A 19,756-nucleotide genomic window follows, 5' to 3' on the forward strand; every position below is an offset into this window, starting at 1 on the left:
GCTGCAAACAAAAATTCATGGCCTGTGACCTGTCCATGACTTTTACTATATACCCGACTAAACCTGTGCCGGGGGGGGGGGGGAAAACAGCCCTGGGGAGGCACCATGGGTGCTTGGAGAAGTGGGCAGGCCTGGGACGGGTTCCCTACCCAGCTCCTGAGAAACTGCAACCTCCAGCTTCTAGCTCCACCCCAAGCCCCGGTCCTACAGCTCCCATTGGCTGGGAATCGCGGCCAATGGGAGCTGCGAAAGCGGTGTCTGTGGATGGAGGCAGCATGTGGAACTAGGAGGTGAAGGAGGGGAGTTCCTGTCACCCTTCTGGGGAGCCCTCCCAAGTAAACACCGCCCTGCACCCCAAACCCCAGCCCTGAGCCCCCCACACCCAAATTCCTGCTGCTGAGGAATGGGGAGGCCCGAGACTGCCCCAGCAGCAGCCAGTGCAACTGGCCAGGGGTGCCCGAGCTGCTCAGGTGGCTCCCGGGGATCAGCCGCACAGGCTGCTGCAGAAGTCACAGAAACTCACAGAATCCGCGACCTCCATGACATACACAAAGCCTTAGGTATAAGTGATAACGTTTAAAGCTCATTTGTTTTGATATAACTGTAAAGAAGCATTGACAACCATCAAATCTGGACATGCCTATCCTAGATAAACAGGAACATCCATCATGCTTTTAAGATATACTCCAGAACCGACACAAACTCTTGCACTTAAACAGTTTTTACATTCCAACAAGCAGAGAAGTTATTTTGATGAACTATTAACAAGTTAAAAAACACAGCAATGATTTTGTGACAATGAACACTTGTTGAGGTATTAAGTTCTTAGAAATATCGACTATTTCCTACTTTAACATGCGTAAAAAGTATGATTCTGGATAATCTACTAGTGGTACCTGGAAAGGACAAAGTAGTTAGTTTCCACAGTGTCCTTGTCAAAGGGCAACGGAGCCCAGAACACCTCAGTTTTCCTCCTTCAGACTCTCCAGTAACTCCATGTGAACTTTCTTGACTCACTAATAACCTCTTTGGGGATGGTTTATTACCAAAACATAGTTCAAATAATCCATAACGAAAGTCCCAAACGTAGTTCATTTCTCACATCCAGCGCATACCATCCTCAGTCTCAGATCCTCAAGTTCAGACACAGCACATACTACGTTCTAGTGTCTTCCACCACACCCAGGCTCTTTGTCAGTCCTCTCTTGTCCTTGAACCAGGACCGCCACCCCAGCCCTTCAGCTCGAGTGCGACCCCGCTCTTCCTAGCAGAGCATCCCCCACCCCAGCTTCTCTTATGGGAGTTAATCCTCCTCATGGGAGCATCTGTCATGCCCCCTGTTCTGTTGACTGTTTTGTCTAAGACAGGCCAAGAGGTAGGCCCTTCCACTGTTCCCCTGGCTCCAGCTCTCTAGCGTGGAGTCATCAGTGGATAAGCTTGTCTACTGCACCCCTGCTTCAACCCTCTCTGGCCCTCAGTTTTGATTCTTAGGTTTAAAAGTCAGCAGACAACTCCCTCTGCTGCTCTCTTGCTTTCAGCATTCCCCCAGGAGCCACCACAGCTTCCTTCGGGGAACGCCTCCAGTGTCCTGGTCTCAGGCTGCTCTCACCTGCTGATATCTCCCCTTTAGTGCCCAGTGCCCTCTTTTAAGACTAACTGGAGTCAGCTGACCAATCATGGGTGCACAAGCATCTTCCCTCTTATAGGGCCAGTTTCACCCTGTGAGAGTCCTTCATGCCATTGAATCACAAAATGCCGAGAACACACATCAAATCCATCTATGCTACAATGTACTAGATTGAGTGACCTTGTAGTAACACAGCAGTACCCAAACATACTGTAGTATGGTTGGGTCTTGCCCGTATACAGTGAACCAAAAATCTATAACACCCTTAGAGTTAGTATTGAGTTACAGGCAGAGTTCACCATTGATATAACCAGGAGCAACTCCATCGAGGAGCCTCCAGAGCTGTACCCTGATGATAGCAGTTTGGTCCCATCCACACATACAAGATCAAACCATGTTTCAGTTTGTTCCAGGATGCTACCATGATGTAACATGTCCCCAAACAGTAAGTTTTGTAGGGTACACAGGTCCCAAATAACTGACATACCTAGATCACGGATGATTTCTTTGACCATAAACTTCAGCATCCCCCTACTATGCTCCGGATGAAGAAAAGACAAGAACTCTTCCTCATTCAGTAACAGGTCAGCAGGTGGATTGTCAGCTTGGTACCAGCGGTCTTTCAGGTTATCTAAAACTTCCTGTGCTAAAAAAAAAAGTGTAATAATCAGCCCTGTAAACTTAATAGTAGTATAATATTCTGTATTTGGAGAATATAGATTATTTACAGTTGTTAAAATACAACACAATTTTTCATGAATTAATTTATGTAAGACAGACTGACCTGTTAGCTGGAACCTGGTTTAATACTTCAGGGTACTAAATAAGTAATAATCTCTTACAATGATGGAACGTTTCACTCCAAAATATCCCAAACTATACAAAGAAATCATTTCCTATGCCACTGAAATATAGCTACCTTTGGGACAAAAATAACTTTAGCAAACACTAATACTACAAAACAATTTAGTACAGGACATGGAGAGTATTGAGAGAGCCAAAACAATGGGGTTAACACTTCTTTGTTTGAAAAAAAGTGCCATGATATCTTTAATGGCAACAAGTTGTCAGACTCAGTATTTTGGTTTTATGGCTTATCTAAAAGATCATCTTTAGCAGCACAATACCCCCTACTACCATGCTGGTAACTGGTTCAGAAAAGACAAAAGACTGTCACCTACTAAATCACAAAAACACGACACCGCTTAAGTGTTCATTGAATGTCCCCAATCCAAACAGACTTCTCTGAACTTGATTTGCTCTTACAGCTTTTTCAGCGTATCTACTGAGTTAAGTTATTGGTATTGGTACTCTACTGGTATTCTGTGCAATCCTTACATCACGATTTGAGGACTCCAGTAACTCAGAAAGAGGCTACGGGCCTATTACAAGAGTGGGTAGGTAAGATTCTGAGGCCTGCGATATGCAGGAGGTCAGGCTAGATGATCATGATGGTCCTTTCTGACCTTAAAATCCATGAGTTTATGAAGAAAGTCATAGGCACTCTCAATGATCTGTTCCTTCCAAGTTTCTAAATTCTATCAATTTCGAACATCTAGAGCCATACTTAAAGTTTGATTAAAAAAAAACTCCACACCCCCATATGTACCATGTACCACAAATGTACCTTATGTCTGAATCATTTTTGACTCAGCCTTCAAAAACAAAAACAAGACACCCAAAGACCTTGGTCAAAGACTAAACCTGTGAAATTTCAGCCCCATTGATGAAAGTTTTGGAAACTTATAAAAGACTTAAACAGCTTAGAATGGAAATGCCATGGCAACCTTAACCATAGTCATCATTCCAGCTGCACAGTAAAAACTAAATTTATATTTCAATGAGTTTGGAACTCCTCTCAGTAATCCAAGTGTTCTATATTAGAATTGGAGTATCTGAGAATGTTTTATTTAAAAAATTGGTTGTATTATAGAGCCAAACCTTGCAAATTCTTCAGTTATGGTTAAAATCTAATAAGTGGAACATTTTTGCTGTAAGGAGCGGATGCAAATTTAACCACACATGCACAGAGTTACATCGGAACAAAAAAGGCCAGCTTACGCTTCTGTTCCTTTCATTTTTTTGCACGTGTCATATGGCTGACAAGCATTTTTTTTTTTTTTTAAACGCGGATGTTTTCCTGAATTTGACTGACTGAAAAAATACTATCCGAACAATAGTTTCCACTGAAAGTACACTACAGAATTGTTTTTTAATCTGCAATATAATTTACAATACACACCTAGACAGTCTGGGACTGAAACTGAACTTGAAGGGATTAAATACATAACGTTTCTCTCCTCCTATTTTGGGCATTTTTAAGAACAGAAACACTAGAAGTCCAGCCTCTCTCTCACACCCACCCACCATGCCAACAAACATTTAGCAAGACCCAACAACATTCTACATAATCCTGTGATGCAAGTCCAAAATTAATGTGTAAATTCCTTGTAACAGGGATCATGTTTTATGTGTTTTGGGAACTGTCTAACACGCTTTTGGGTGCTGTTAAATTATAAATAAGGAAGAAAGTATCAGTTGCCTCTATAGTTCTAGAGCCATTTCATAAGTAATGATCTTTCCCCAGAATTTAGAACAGGGTTTATCACAGAGGGCGGGAGGAATCCTTCAAGTGGTCTTAGTATGTACTCCAATTATGGGGCAAGTCTGGAAACAAGCACAAACTACAGTTTACACTGTTTATTTTTTAACCTGAGGTTCCCTCTGTCCCTTTCTTACAACAAGTTCTCCTTCCAGCTTTAGAACATGCTAGTCAGAGTAATACCAGGAGCCAGCCAGAAAAGAGTTAAAATAACCAATGCATATTTTGAAAAGGAGAGCTAGACAATCCAAGTTTCCTGGGCAACTTTCTTGCTCTCAGTACGTGCCTGATCCAATGACTATTGAAGTTAATGAAAAGACTACCCACTGACTTAAATGAACTTTGGATCAGGCCCCTAAAATAGATTCTGATGTGCACATGGCTGCTCATAAGCATCACTGAGCATATATTAGTTGCAAGGTCTGCTTACACGGTCTTAACATTGACAACCCTAAATATTTAAAAATCATGAGTCGGGCTCCCTCAAAATTGCCCTTTTCCTACGTGGATTTTAGTCACAAGTGAAGTAAAATTATAGTTTCAACCTAGTCTGCCGCACCAAACTACCACCCAGTGCCCTTACACTTTGGATGTCCCAGTATCAGAATGGCAGGGATGTTGCAGGTCAGCCCTACGTTGCATTTACACAATTACTGAGTAAGAGTGCCATCCTTACACATAGCCTGGACTTTGAGAGCAACATGATGAATATTTTATCTAGACTATCTAATCAAAATAAGATATTGTACCAAGAGACTAAATGAAAAGTAATTCTGCCTGTCCTCATCCTCAGGAAGTGGTAGACAAATTAGTTTAATTTTCTCAAACAAAGCTCAGTTGTCTGTTGCCCAGGTACTAAAATTAACTGTACGCACAATTTCCTTATTCAGCAAATCTTAAAACATTTTTATCTGATCAGCATTCCTGTAAACTGTAGTTAACCACAATGCCATAAGATATGGCAGGGAAAACACCTGTATTGCATAAAATTCAAAGGCCTATTTGCATTTTAGTTGCCTTTTGATGAGTGGAAACATAACCCACTTTCAAATGACTAATTCCTGCAAGGAAAGACTAACAGTAAATTTAATACTTTTGAGACAGGAAAAGAAATTATTCCTTAAACAGTAACCATGTTTAGAACAGCAACAGGTGGGGTTCAACACAAAACTGCAGAATGGCACAGAGCAATGTTCAATCTCACTAACTTGAAGAATCTCTTTTTGCATAATATGGAAATGAGAAGGCTTTGAATTGATCTGATTTTGCTGCTATATCTGTAGTATTTGTTGAGTGCTAGGCAGACAGTATACACTTCATATAGTTTCTCGCATATATTGTGTTTATATATAAATGATAATGTTCTGCAAATTGCAAATCCCGCCTTCTCATCATTTTAATAAACAAAATATTCAACAAAAATATTGCAACAGGACTGAAATTGTACACTGTTTTACTAACTAATCAGCTTGCTATGCTATATATTTGTCCACAAGAACAGAAGAGCAATGGAAGCATTCAGCACCGAGATGGAGACTATTTTCTGGATTTGGTCCTCATAAGAGTAAGAGACCCAAAACCCTGGCTAGTCACAGGGACAGTGTTAGTTCAAACCCACCATTATCCTAACAGCTTTGACAGATCTTCTGTTATCCAAGTCTTAAGTATCTCCTAAGAAAAGACCACGCACTATGCAAAAACTGCAGTGGTACTTTTTTTTTTTTTTTTTAGGGGAGGAGGGGCATATCACGCTGTCTGGAGTGGTTGACTGAGAGTGCCAACCTGTCAGTTAAACTTGGCTAGTTGGAAAATACCTGTCTGTGACGCTTTAAAGGGACTAACATTTCTTGCTTTGGGGCTTTTCAGACCCTCCCACATCTCGGTGCTCTCCAAAGGAGTCTCTTCCTTACTCTCCCTGATCAAATCAATTAAAGGGTCAGTAAACGTTCCCTTATCAGCACAACAAATCAGTCACTCCCATCTCCGTTTTGTGGTAAGCTTTCCATCTATTGACACGTACAGTTTGTACAGCTCCCTTGCCATGAGGCTTCTTGACAATCCTTCCCAACAATTGTGCATTTTGTTTTTCCTCACTAGAATCTGCACTAACACCAAATCATCAATATCACATGATCTTTCTTCAGCACGCCTATCACACCAAGCCTTCTGCGATTCCTGACTTCTTTCCAGGTTCTGTTGCAACAGATCCATCACAGCTTGTAAATTCTCTTTAAAACAAGTGACATACTCCCCTACAGGTTGTCTTGTCTCCTCAGTACTACCCGCCCCAAAGCCTCGAATTAAATCTAGGGGTCCCCTAACCTGTCTCCCATACAGGAGATCAAAGGAGGCAAAGCCAAAAGACTCTAGGGGGACACTTCTGCATGCAAATAGCAAATAAGGGAGTAACGCATCCCACTCCTCCTCTCACCTGGTGCCATACATTTTCAGTACAGCTTCCAAAGTTCCATTAAATCTCTCCACCAGACCATGAGTTTCTGGATGATAGGCGGCAGCCTTTAAATGCTTCACTTCAAACAACTCCCACAACTTTTTAAAGACAACAGACATGAAGTTTGCACCATAGTCTGACAAGATGAAATTCAATAAGGACAAATGCAAAGTACTCCACTTAGGAAGGAAGAATCAATTGCATACATACAAAATGGGAAATGACTGCCTAGGAAGGAGTACTGCGGAAGGATTATAGCGGATCACAAGCTAAATAAAAGTCAACAGTGTAATACTACTGCAAAAAAGAAAAAAAAAAAAAGAAAAAAGATCATTCTGGGATTGTTCTAAGCAAGACACATGAAGTAATTCTTCCATTCTATTCTGCGCTAAGGCTCAGCTGCGGTAGCGTGTCCAGTTCTGGGTGCCACACTTCAGGGAAGATGTGGACAAATTGAAAGTCCAGAGGAAAGCAACAAAAATTATTAAAAGGTCTAGAAAACATGACCTAGGAGGAAAGATTGAAAAAACTAGGTTTGTGTATTCTGGAGAAGAAAAGACTGAGGGGGGACATAACAGTTTTCAAGCACGTAAAAGGTTGTTACAAGGAGGAAGATGAAATATTGTTCTCCTTAACTTCTGAGGATAAGACAAGAAGCAATGGGCTTAAATTGCAACAAGGGAGGTTTAGTTTGGACATTAGGAAAAAACTTCCTGTCAGGGTAATTAAGCACTGGAACAAGTTACCTATGGAGATTGTGGAGTCTCCATCACTGGAAGTTTAAAAGAACACGTTAGACAAACGCCTGTCAGCAATGGCCTAGGTTATTACTTAGTCTTGCCTTGAATGCAGAGGACTCGACTAGATGACCTAGTGAAGTCCCTTTCAGTCCTACTCTTCTCGGATTCTATGACAATTTCCCTGCGAAAACCGACCTGCTAAAAATGGTGAATAGGGCAGTGGCTACCATCGGAGCTTTGATATTAGATAAAACTGCGGCTTCAGGTTCAGGTGAACCACACCAAGTATATATTTCTTTCCAGTCCTGGAAGGCTTAGTGAGGGATACTACAATATCTGCAGACACTCTGGTAAACACCTCTTTGATTATAGGCAATGGCTGTATAGGAGCCTTGCAGGGTCCCTTTAATCTCTTACACTTCTGACCATAAGTCAGAACTCTTACAGTAATTTTGTATTGTCTCAAACATATGAGGGCAATACAAATTCCGTTTAAGCCTGTCACAGGTTCTTTCCACTCTTAAGTGTCTTGTGAATGGACAATCATGAGTTATCTGCAGCAACTCTCCTCTGTAGTTCTCAGGCACAACTACCTGCTTGCAAACCTCACCAGTACGTCTCCTTCTACCAAAAAACAAAAACAAAAAAACTACCTTTTTCTTCCCCAGCAGGGGTATTATTCTGAGCCGCAACCCTCTCTTGGTCCAGAGAAGGGTCGGCTTGTTCAGCCTTCACAAACTCCTCTTGAGCCTCACTTAAGTTCAGAGCAGATTCTGGCCACAGCAATGGCATTTTCAAATTCCTCCTCTGAAGACAAGTTATTACTCTCAACAAAGAACTGAGGGCATTCCCCCAGCCCCTTTCCAGTCCTCCCTGCTTTGTCTGTGGACAGAGGAGCCCTCTTTCTGGCTGCGAGTTATAACATTAACCTGCTTAGACATGGCTAAAATGTTACTACCTATTAAAATATCAGCAGGAAACAAATTCCTGATGCTACCACGACCTCACCCTTAAAATTCCCCTGCTCAGGATGGATCTTAGCCAGAGGCACAGTCACAGAGAACTCAAAGCATTACACTTAAACTCTTACAGGGAGTTTTGTCTTCCTCTCACCAAACTCTCCTTAACCAAAGTGACTTGCGGATGCTGTGTCCCTCCAGCCCTTACAATCTATGACATTTAACTTAGCATCCTTAATACATTTTTCATTACCTTCCCAAGACTCAGTCCTAAAATAGTTCACTGGCTCTTCCTCCTCCTCTACTGCTGAGCCTTGGGCAACGGTCGTGGCACTAACACCAAGGGTTGGGAGTGTAAATTGTGGGGGAATCTAAGCTTTGGGTAACTTGATTTTATATGGCCGGAGTCGCAAAGCACCTCATCCACTTTGCCAGGCTCAGAGCTTCCCTCTCTGATAGTGGGAGTGGCCTGGAGTAAATCAGCCCCACTCTGGATGGTGTTTATTTCGCCACTTGGGGTTTATTTCTCATTATTTTCGAGGTAAGTCTCGGGGCAGACCCAAGTACTTCTCCACCAAACAAAAGAAACAAATTCGTAACACAAAACAAAGGGGAATATATTTTATTACCCCCTCTCTGGGGGTGGGGTAACCTTGTTACTGGCCCCAAGGTGCCGGTCCTTCCCCTAAACAGGCAGTTAGGTAGCTTTCCATGTAGGAAGGAGTGCAGCCTCCTATCCTAGAGAAGTCTTTCTCCCTACTCCCACTAGCCCTTCAGCAGCTTGCCTCTCCTCCTCTCTCACAAGAGAAGGGGTTTTTAAAAGGTCTCAGGCAGCCCTTAACTGGACTCATATGTCCCTAATTGACCAGAGGTAACCCCTTTTCAGCTTATAGGGAAAAGGGCTTTTATCATTCTAGAACTAGTATACCTGCCTTCCACAGAGTGTGTTGGTGATAGGAGTGCTTTCCTAGCCATTTCCAAGAGTTTTCTGTCTTAAGAATGAAGGTCTCATCTGTATGGGTGGTAGCCCTGAGCTTTGACGTTCTGGACTGGTTCTGGTCTTTGTAGTTGAATGTGGCAGGTATACAATAAAAACCTGGTTTGGCTGGGACAAAACAAAAAACAAAAACAAAAACCACCACTCTCTTTATAACTGTCCAGCCTAACTTCATCACACTGGGATCCAAGCAGTGTAGCAGACTACCTGCCTTGCCTTCGGGTAAGGGGCTTTAAAATCTGGCCTCCCTTGAGGTTTTTTTTTTTTTTTTTTTTTTTAATTAAAGTTGGGGTTAGGTTTATTTCTAGACTCCTCCTCCCCCCTCTTAACCTGGGGGACAAGGGGATTTCCCTTCCCTTGGGATTTGCCCCTACCCCCCTTGAAAAGTCCTGAAAGGATAGCTTCCAATCAGCAACTGAGAGCTTTGTGCATATGTTTTGACTAGGCAGCAGGGAAAGGAATAGAGGTGGGGCACGAATACCTTCTGCCCCAGATGCCACAGCCACTGACTGGTACGGCTGAAGCTCCGGGCAACCCAGGAAGAACGTGAGCACCAGAGACTGATGGTGGAATTGCAGATCAAGGAGAAGACAGAAACCTAGGAGATGGAGGAGGAAGCTCACGAAAGATGCATGGAACTAGAAGCTGAGGAGAGAGCACACCAGAAACAGATGGAAGCTCACACATTGCAGCTCAAAGAGCTGGAGCAGCAAAAGCAGCATCCCCAGCGAGTGAGTATACCTCCGCACAGGGAGAAAGCCTGCCCAATTTATCAAGAGACTGACTGTACAGAGGAGTTCCTGTCCATCTCTGAGCGACTGTATGGTATCCATAAGATTCCAAAGGATAAGTGGATACCAATCCTCTTGACCAGAATAACTGGGGAGGCAAGATGAGTTTTTAATGATACAGAGGAGGGTGATGCTAAGATGTATAAGAAATTTAAAGAAAATATATTGAAAAGGTTTAAGATTACATCTGAGTCCTATCGATTTGAAGTATAGGAATCTTAAAATGTTTGACAGTATCACTCGTGTTGAATATGTGCATAAAATGTGTAATTTTATGAAAAATTGATAATAGGGTCAGGGGCTATGAAAAACTCATCTGATGGTACAGGAGCAGTTGTTATGGGTAGTTACAACCTTCCACAATTATGGATGCTGCAGAAATTGCTATTGAATATGTTGAGTCAAGGGGTAGGGAGGTGGGTGCGCAGCAACATATAGATGATCTGGTCTGGTTTCCAGCTATGAATTTGTTAGTACTCAGCTGACACCTATAGACTTGGTAAGAGCTGGCCCCTGGTTTGCCAGCATCACAGGGCACACTGGATGAACGAGGACAAAGTTGAGACTGCCTAACCAACCTTCACTTTGGACAAAGAATTTGACCTTAAGTCTTCAGAAACGAAAAGCTATTGTACCAACCCAGCACACAACCCAGCCCAGGATAGAGAAAAAGAATTCACAGTAGAACTCCATTTATCCAACCCTCCATTATCCAGGTCCAGAAGCAGGCACTCTCTCCTGTGGCTGCTAGATGGTGCTGCAGTGTTGCATGTTCCCATTCTCCAGATTATCAATCTGGTCCCAGTCCCATTTAGACTGGATAAATGGGGCTATGCTGTATTTCTTTTTTCACATGACCATTCCTACTTCTCAAAGTAAACAATGACCTGGGCTAATCTGCACTTGCTGTAGAATATATTGGGCACAATAACTAATTTATTCTGCCTTCCCCCCACCCCACCCCCCACCTCTCCATCTTGCCATTCTATTGAGAAGTGAATTTCCCAGTTTATAAATCACAGCTAAAAAGGTGAAAATTGCAAAACTGAAATCCAGTGATCCTAAAAATGTAGGGCCCAATCTCTATAGGATTAGAGGGCTCTCAAGGACCTGATCATGCAAGGTGGTGTTTAATGTTCAGCTCCTTTCCTCTCTTCATTCTTGGTAGCAGCTTCTGTGGCATTTCACCTCTGTCTCCTTTCAAAGCCAAAGTAGATGCAGTCTTACAGCTGGAACAGTAGTCCTGTACTGAGTCTTGATTTCTAAGCTGCCAGTTCAGCCAATTTACTGCTGGTCAAAGAACTGGAGCAGTACAATGCTTTTCTTAGGCAAAATATGCTGGTATCAGCAACTGAAAATACTTACTTTCTTCATCAATTTTTAGCTCTTCATTGTTTTTCATCTTCTCTGCAATCTCTTTTTCATTAAAGCCCTTGCTTGCCAAAAACTTTATTTTATACTCGTCCCAAGACACATGGCCTGTAAGACAGAGACATATCTCAGACATCAAAAATAGTCTAACATTTTAAAATCCAAGCTTCTGGTCTTGTTTCTTTTGAAATCATCTATTAAAACCCTTTACACATCTGCAATCTGTAAGAACCACATCCATTCACATTTACTCATAACCACCCAACCCTTGTAAATTTCATTGGCAGCAGCGATATTGCAAAAATACCTCCCAACCAATCCTCCTCAAAGTGGACTAGGGTTCCTTTCCACAAAGGTAAGGCCTGAAATATTCCTATGGTTGTCCATTCTAAGGGTCAAAATTATGTCTTTGGAGATCAATGAGAGCTCAAACGCATCACCAAGGGCAGAATTTGGTCCCTATGTTATTTTTAATGCGTAGGACTGCCTAAGGATTCAATCTGACTCCATGACAACCATTTTAAATTTCTTTTAAGTTCCTTTTAAGTCTTTTCTATTATAAACTAAGTAGCTTCCCAGAGAGTGATCAAAGATCTAATAGCTACGTTTATCTGGTTAACTATACTGCTTTTGCCTTACCGTGTTATCATTGAATCTGCTCTCTTGAAAGAAATCAAAGTCAATAAAACACCAACTCTAAGGCCCTGATAACCCTGGGGATTTTTTTTTTTTTTTTTTAATTTCCGACCGTTGCCAACACCAGCACATCTCAGGCAGCATTAGTAATGCTGGAAGCCCCAATACTGATATGCGTTTTTAAATAGAGTCAATTAGACCTGCTCTGAGCAAGGTTACATGATATACATGACGTTAAAAGTGACTGTGGGAGCAAATGAGAGCTCCCAATATTACTAATGTTGGTAAAGCTGAACCAGAGATAGCAATCATGGAAAATATTAAGAAAGTTTCTCCTAGTGCAGTCAAGTCTTCAGAGAAGAAAAATCCTCTATTGTCCTCCCCAATGAATGATACAAATGTAAGGATGAAACTGGTTTCATGGACTTCAAAGGGACTAAGACAGGGGTGGCCAACCTGAGCCTGAGAAGGAGCCAGAATTTACCAATGTACATTTCCAAAGAGCCACAGTAATACATCAGCAGCCCCCACATCCCGCGCCCTGAGCCTTCCACCCACCAGCAGCCCGCTGATCAGCGCCTCCCCCTCCCTCCCGATCAGCTGTTTCATGGCATGCAGGAGGCTGGGGGAGGGAGAGCGAGGGCACGCCAGGCTCAGGGGAGGGAGTAGGAAGGGGTGGAGTGGGGGCAGGGCCTGTGGCAGAGCCAGGGGTTCTGCAGTGGGCACCCCCAAGCACACTGGAAAGTTGGCACCTGTAGCTCCAGCCTTGGAGTCGGTGCCCGTACAAGGAGCCGCATATTAACCTCTGAAGAGCCACATGTGGCTCTGAAGCCACACATTGGCCACCCCTGGATTAGGATTTGGCCTATGATGAGTGCTTCAGAGCAATTAAATGTGTAGCCCATAGTCAGTTTGACCTCTAGCTATAATGTTTTTAGATGCCCTAGAATGACTATTTCACAAGATAAATGTTGTTCTCCTACCATCACCATCAGGGTCCACAGCTCGGAAATGCATTTTGTTCTCTTCCACAGCTTCCTGGAAATGCTCTTCTGTCTTCTCCATGATCCAACGCTGCATCTCTTTAGCGCTTATTTTTTTGTCCCTATTAATATCTACCCTGCAGAGGAAGATATGAGAACAGTTAAGAGTCCAAAAATACCCCAAAACACTAGACATGTCACTTCACTGCCCACTAACATGAACAGAAGACAGTTAAAACAGAAGTGAGATGGTTCAGTTTAATTACAGAAAAAAATATTACTCACTACTTGAGTAATATATTATTTAACACTGAGCCATTGACTGAAGAGTAAACATTTCAGAGACAGCTATAAAGTTACCTGGGAAGTTAAAAATGGCTAAATGTAAAGTCTGAATAGACGAGTGGGCAGAATGAGACAAACTCCCTTAATAGGATCAGTTATTTTCATTTTAAGATTATTTCTTTCACTGTTCAGGACGGCCATCGTGTTCTAAGTACGCCACGCTGTTTTCCTTCAGTTTCAGCAGTCAGCCTTTTTGCTCTTCTCAAGTGAAGAACAATGTTCGTGGGACTGCCCAATGAAGTAAGGTGCTTAATTATCTTTCATTATCCTGTAAGTTGGCAACATCTACCCAGCTTTTAAAAACTGCAAAGTTTTGTTTTTTTTTTTTAAATAAAGAAATCAGACAGGAGTACACTGCATGGTCCATGCTATGCTAACTCTACCTTTCCTAAACTTAAAGTGTAATTGTTTCTGATTTTTCAACTTGCTTGCTATTGTAGACTCTCACTAGTGCAGATGTCTCAGCATCTTTTACTTCTTGCTTCCTTCTAGACCCTTTCTTCCTCTGAGTTCACTGCAATAGCTCAATTCAGTGTACTTCCAAGCTTGTCTCCTGCTGACTTTCAGGATTTAGCATTCTTTCCCCCTCCTTTTTTATTATTAAATTCATAAACTCTCCTTCATTTACTGGGAAGATGAGATGCCCCTTATGCTTAACCATTTATTAGAAAAAGCTATAGTCATTAAGAGAATGAAAATAAAGTGAAAAACCTTGGTGCATGAGCCTCTAAAAAGGTTTCTCAATTCCTTTAATGTTATTGCTGTAACATTAAAAGATATTCAGAAGGTCTTCTAACGATTATTTTTAACCCTTGATCCATGAAGACGACCATTGTTTCTACACGTTTATAGGATGGTTGACTGAAAAGCGATCTTACAAAAGTTAAAACCGAGGTAATGGACATCTGCTCCCTGTGAGTCTCGCCAGTCACATCTGCTTTCCTTTTTTAGTACAAAGACAAGATATTTCTATGTTCACTACTGGTCAAGTGCAGAACCATAATCTATATTACATTCAGACTCATTGACCAAATTGCAAGATATGTGCTAACTGTAAAGTCTGTTGGCAATGATGGATAAAAGAGCAAGAAGTTTGCTCAGTTTTTAGAGAACAGATGAGACTGTACCACTGGCAGTTAAAAAATCATATTTCAGTTACGCAAATTTAATATATCATGAAATGAGAATAAGTACGATCACCCAAATGTCATTTTTAGAGTCCCTTTTCTGAACATATCAACAATCCAAATGTAAGTGAGCATCAAAAATAGAAGACATTTTGTTGACATTTAAGAACCTATTTAAAGTATACCAAAACCACCCATGTTAAAATTTTAAGAAGCGTATACAGACACAGGCTTCACTTCATCTTTTATCTGTTTTCATCACTATCTTAAGACTTCATAAATTTTATCATTGACACTTAGGTTATTTAATACGTTCCTCCACCTTTAAATGTCAACTCAAATGTTACAGTTAGAACAACCCAAACATCTGATCTTTTTAAATATTCATCTGTATTAAAAAGTGCAACATTAAAGTTTTTAAATACTGTATTGTTTTCTCACAATGTAAGTACATGCACACACGGAATATCAGACTCACTGTGGCAAGCAGTAATTTAGAGCTGACAATAATAAAATATGTTCATCACACTTGTACATACATTATAGTTAAGCTATCCGAGTAATGATATTTGTGATATTTTGGTACTGAATAAGTAACAAAATGGCAACAGAAAGTTTTATCCTTAACTTTGACACCTCTCAATTGCATTAGACCAGATCAGATCAGAAGCCTACAGTCACCGCACATGACCTCTATTCAATATAGAAATTTAATAATGGCTCCCAAATAAGACTGTCCATTTAGTGATTGTAAAAAGGCAGCATTCTTGCATTTGCCTCTATCTAATGGCCCATTAACCCATTCCTCAGTTCTCTATATGGTATTGCTTTTCTTCACCACTGTGGTTCCCAAGAATCATCCAGACATATTGATTCAATGAATTGGTACACCCAGTGGTAAGGCTGGCCATATTCCTTTTGACATCTATAAAGCATCATATTTTTAGGCAAACAGTGCGCTTACAACTGTACAGAACAAGACATGGTCCCTGCTCTGAGCTTATAATCTAAGAGGCAGAATGGACCATCAAAATAATAGTGCGTGTAGATATCTTATTTAGAACGGACTATTGAAAAGGATTCCCGGTAATAGTAATGAAAGGTTAGCTACTGGGTAACATGGGGCTAAAGCTGTACAAACAAAGATGACAAATGATACTAGTACAGCCTACAATTCACGAATATTTAAGTAATAATAGAGAAAGTTTTGCTAAGAGCTCTGAGAAGATGACAGCAAAGTGTTCAGCTAAAGGGGAAAAAACCCAGATCTTAGTTCAGAAATAATGTATATTCCACAGAACTGTAGCCTACATGATCTTAAGAGAATTTAAGCTTCCATGTAAAGTGAACAAAATATACAGAAGAAACACAACTCAGCGTAGACATTTCTCAGTTGTCTCTGGGTGGAAAATGCCTGATGCAGGTTGATAATCTTTCAACACTTTGTCATGCATCAGCTCTGATAAATACATTGGTTCCTCTTGTTCTTCAAGAAATACCATTAATATTACAGCAAAAATTAATGTAGCATTTCATAAATTCTGTAGAAATCTCTCCAAGAAATTGTTTCCAGAATAAGAAGACTGAAACACCTTCCTCTGACAATAATCCTGAGTTCTCAACAACATAAAATACAAGACAAATGATATTACATTATAGTTCACTAAACTGTGTGCTTTTTCCACAAGAAAATTACAGATTTCCAAAAATAGATGGTAGCTGCTGCAATATGTGATAACTGTGCCATGGTCTGAATGCACTTTAGTGACATCCAGTGTAATTCACAAAAACTGTTACAAATACCATTACACTTAAAAAGCAAATAAACCCAGTCAAGGTTAGCACTCTTAACTGGTGGCAATAAGTTTAGGTATAAGGGAGAGTCAGGGAGTACACATGTACCATATTTCATTGTCCATGCACAGCAAAAATAGTGAAGAAATATTAGTATTAATGTTTATATCGGGCCTTTAAAGATAAACACAGTATTTCTGTTAAAAGGAACAAATGTGGCCTTATTACAGGTGTTCCATAGGAGAAGGCTTACTTACAGAAATCCAATTTATTTGTAGTGAATCAAGCACAGTACTGACCAAAGTAACAAAAACCAGCCACCAACTGAGAGTTATCCAGTGGCCTACATGAAATGAGCTTGGTGATCTCAGCCTATTTTCCGCCCAGCAGGAGTCCACATCACAAAGCATCACAACTGGACCTTTGTGGCAATCTCAGCAGACAGGTCAATGACTGAACTCCCTTCTTATAACTAGAGTCCATTCCCCACATCAGGTTTCCAGGCACACTGACATAGCCATTTGGGGAAGACTGCATTGCTCCTGCTGTATATATTAAGATTGTCAGACTAGCAATTTCCATTAGCTCTAAATACAGTTTATTTAAGAACAAGACTATTCCCATTGCATACAGATAATGAAAACCAGACTCAAAAGGTAATATTTAATAATGAGAACAATGTCATTTATTTACAGTTAAAGTGATATATAAGAGTTTGCTAGACAACTTCTTTAAATCTCTAGATGCAGCATACTTTAAAAATACACAGATCATGACAAATAGGACAACTATCAAGGTAGGTAAGGTTTTTAGCTAAACAACCCATCAAATCTGAAAGTCTAACTTCATAACAACAAGCAAGCTAACATGTCCCCTGAGCTTCATTCTACTTTCAGTATAATTGTTCAAATCTACCACTGCTATGGCTATAATCTCATCATCTGCCTTCCCTCACAAAAGGATAGGCAATGACATTATAAATGAAAATTGTGATTAGGTATACCAGATGTACTTCAACATTATGCCCAAATTATGCCCTTTTTAACTACTACATTAAAACACTCCATTGGTTTTGGCAATCCCCAACATAACCACTCCCCTACTTCTGAGCGATAAGAATAATGGACCTCAAATGCTATGAGAGCTTACAAGCATCACTAAAGTTCAGCCTCTTCCCTTTCAGTGCTTGTACGAACCCCACATGCTCAGCCTCAAGAAGGAGTGAGCTCAGGAGTTTCACAGGAGAAAGAGGGAAACAACCTTACCCCTACACATACTGGAAGCAAACAGGATGTAAGTTTTCTGGCTAGGGACCCCATGAATGATTAGTCAAGGACTGGCATTCAATTGCCAAATGTGTGTGCTTACAAGGGGTAGGAGATATTAGCAAAATATGAGCAATTAAAAAGGTGAATACTCACTTTCCAGACACGCACAGTGGTAGGTTATTACCACAAAGACATCCTGACAGGAAACCACATGTACTACATTACTGAAATGGAATTACTAAATTCAAACTACAAAACAGATTTAATTTAATTAAACTAAGAAAGTCCACCCTTTACAACTGAGATTTGTGATTTGAATTCTGGCATCCAGTCTAGTCTATGGTAATTCATGGTATGGCCACACATTGAATACTGAATATCTTAACACACTTCTTCGCCCATCAAGTGCCCAGATACTCACCTTCTTACGGAAAGATAAAAAGATAAGCAGATATGTTTATATGTTATGATAATCTTATGTTCTTATGATATGCAGCAGGAATTTCTGCATAAAGTGATCATTTTTGGCCAAGACTTCAATGACAGATGTCTTGTCAAAATTAGCCCTTATCCCAGTGTACTTCCACCAGGAAACAATTCAGGGGACTTTTTTGTTGTCATTGGTTTTAGAGACAGATAAATATGGAGTTTTTTGCATTGACCCAGAAATTCAATTTAGTATGCTTTTTCCATAACAAGAATAAAAAAATTAAGTAGTTTGTTTAATAATAATAATAATAATAAAAATAAAAAAAAGAGACTTTACTTAACATCCAGGTTTCAGAATTTATGAAAATATCTCAAGTCTTTACAACAGGCAAGTTACTGTTTAAATCAATTAGCCCATTCGTATGTCTGAATCTTGAAGATCATACCCTCTCAGTTAATTCCCCTGTGGAACCTGATAATTAAAAATAACTTTGCTCTTATCACAGGGAGAAACTGAAGTTTGCTGTACCTCTCCCTGCTTTCTTTCTCAGTAATTGGACAGAGAATGAAGAGCCTTTAATATCTTAGTACCAGATTCACTGGGTTTTTTTTACGTCCCCATACACCCAAAAAACACCACCGCCCCCTGGTGACGCCACCAAAAGTACTGGAACAGTCTGTTTTTAATACATATTTAGTCACTACATTTAGAATGACTTTGTGCTAGCGAGACATCTTATCTCCACTAAGTGAGAGTAGCCTCAGAAACAGAAGCCAAGACTGTTATGACAAATACCTTACTCTCTTCAATTACATAATCTTATCTATTCCAGGCTCTCGAAAATCTCTGAAAAGAAAAAAAAAGTTTATGAATATAATTCAAAGAAACCTAAACTGTATCACAAGGAACACAGCCTTAGAAAACCGTACAGGCTAATATGAGAAGAGGACTAGTTAAAATGCAATGAGACTGCAACTGTCTGTGCTGCATTGAACACAGAACTTATCACCACATTTTGTCTAGCTTATCCCCACCATTTTTAAATATTACATAACGTATGAATGTTGGAACAGCTACAACGTTGAGACATTTCATAGGCATGTATTCTTACTTCTTAGGTCTAGTTTGTTATAGATGGTTGATGTGCAAAATCTAATCATATTATAAAATTTGTATTTTTCAGATCTGAAAGTTACATTAAGTTCCAATTAGATATTCAGCAAATTACATCATTGGGCTTACCCCACAAGACAAACTGCATTTGATCAAAAACATATTAATTACTGACCACAAAAATGTCAGCTACTATTTTGTATGAAAAAATGGCTGTGTCCCTAATTAACTTGATCAAAGCACACTTTGGCTGATAAGAGTGATACCAGAAAATAACAGACAAGGCCAACCAAATTTTCTGGTATGGGAAAAGTCAAGTAGAATATGAAAATAACACGTTTATTTTAATATATTTAAAGAAGAGTCAGCTGCAGAACAGAGCTGACAGATCTACTTTGGGCACAGTTTACTCTAAACACCAGTCCATTAAAGGGGCTTTAGTTGTACTTCGCTAAATATAAAAAATTCTAGGCTCAAAATTAGAGAAAAAAAATTCTAGTCCCCTGAACTTTAGTCACTTC

General features: G+C 40.4%; 1 protein-coding gene across 2 annotated transcripts in view; it reads right to left on the reverse strand.

Moving 5' to 3' along the window:
• Window positions 1–19,756, reverse strand: part of SDF4 (stromal cell derived factor 4) — a 35,076-nt gene that overhangs the window by 7,157 nt on the left and 8,163 nt on the right. For both annotated transcript variants that reach the window (XM_037881426.2, XM_027832340.3), the window contains 3 exons: window positions 13,159–13,295; window positions 11,534–11,647; window positions 2,115–2,273 (listed from right to left, as the gene is read on the reverse strand). In XM_037881426.2, the coding sequence (XP_037737354.1) occupies window positions 2,115–2,273; window positions 11,534–11,647; window positions 13,159–13,295 (410 nt within the window). The remainder of the gene's footprint in view (window positions 1–2,114; window positions 2,274–11,533; window positions 11,648–13,158; window positions 13,296–19,756) is intronic.

The sequence above is a fragment of the Chelonia mydas genome, chromosome 18, assembly GCF_015237465.2.
Source record: "Chelonia mydas isolate rCheMyd1 chromosome 18, rCheMyd1.pri.v2, whole genome shotgun sequence".
NCBI lineage: Eukaryota > Metazoa > Chordata > Testudines > Cheloniidae > Chelonia > Chelonia mydas.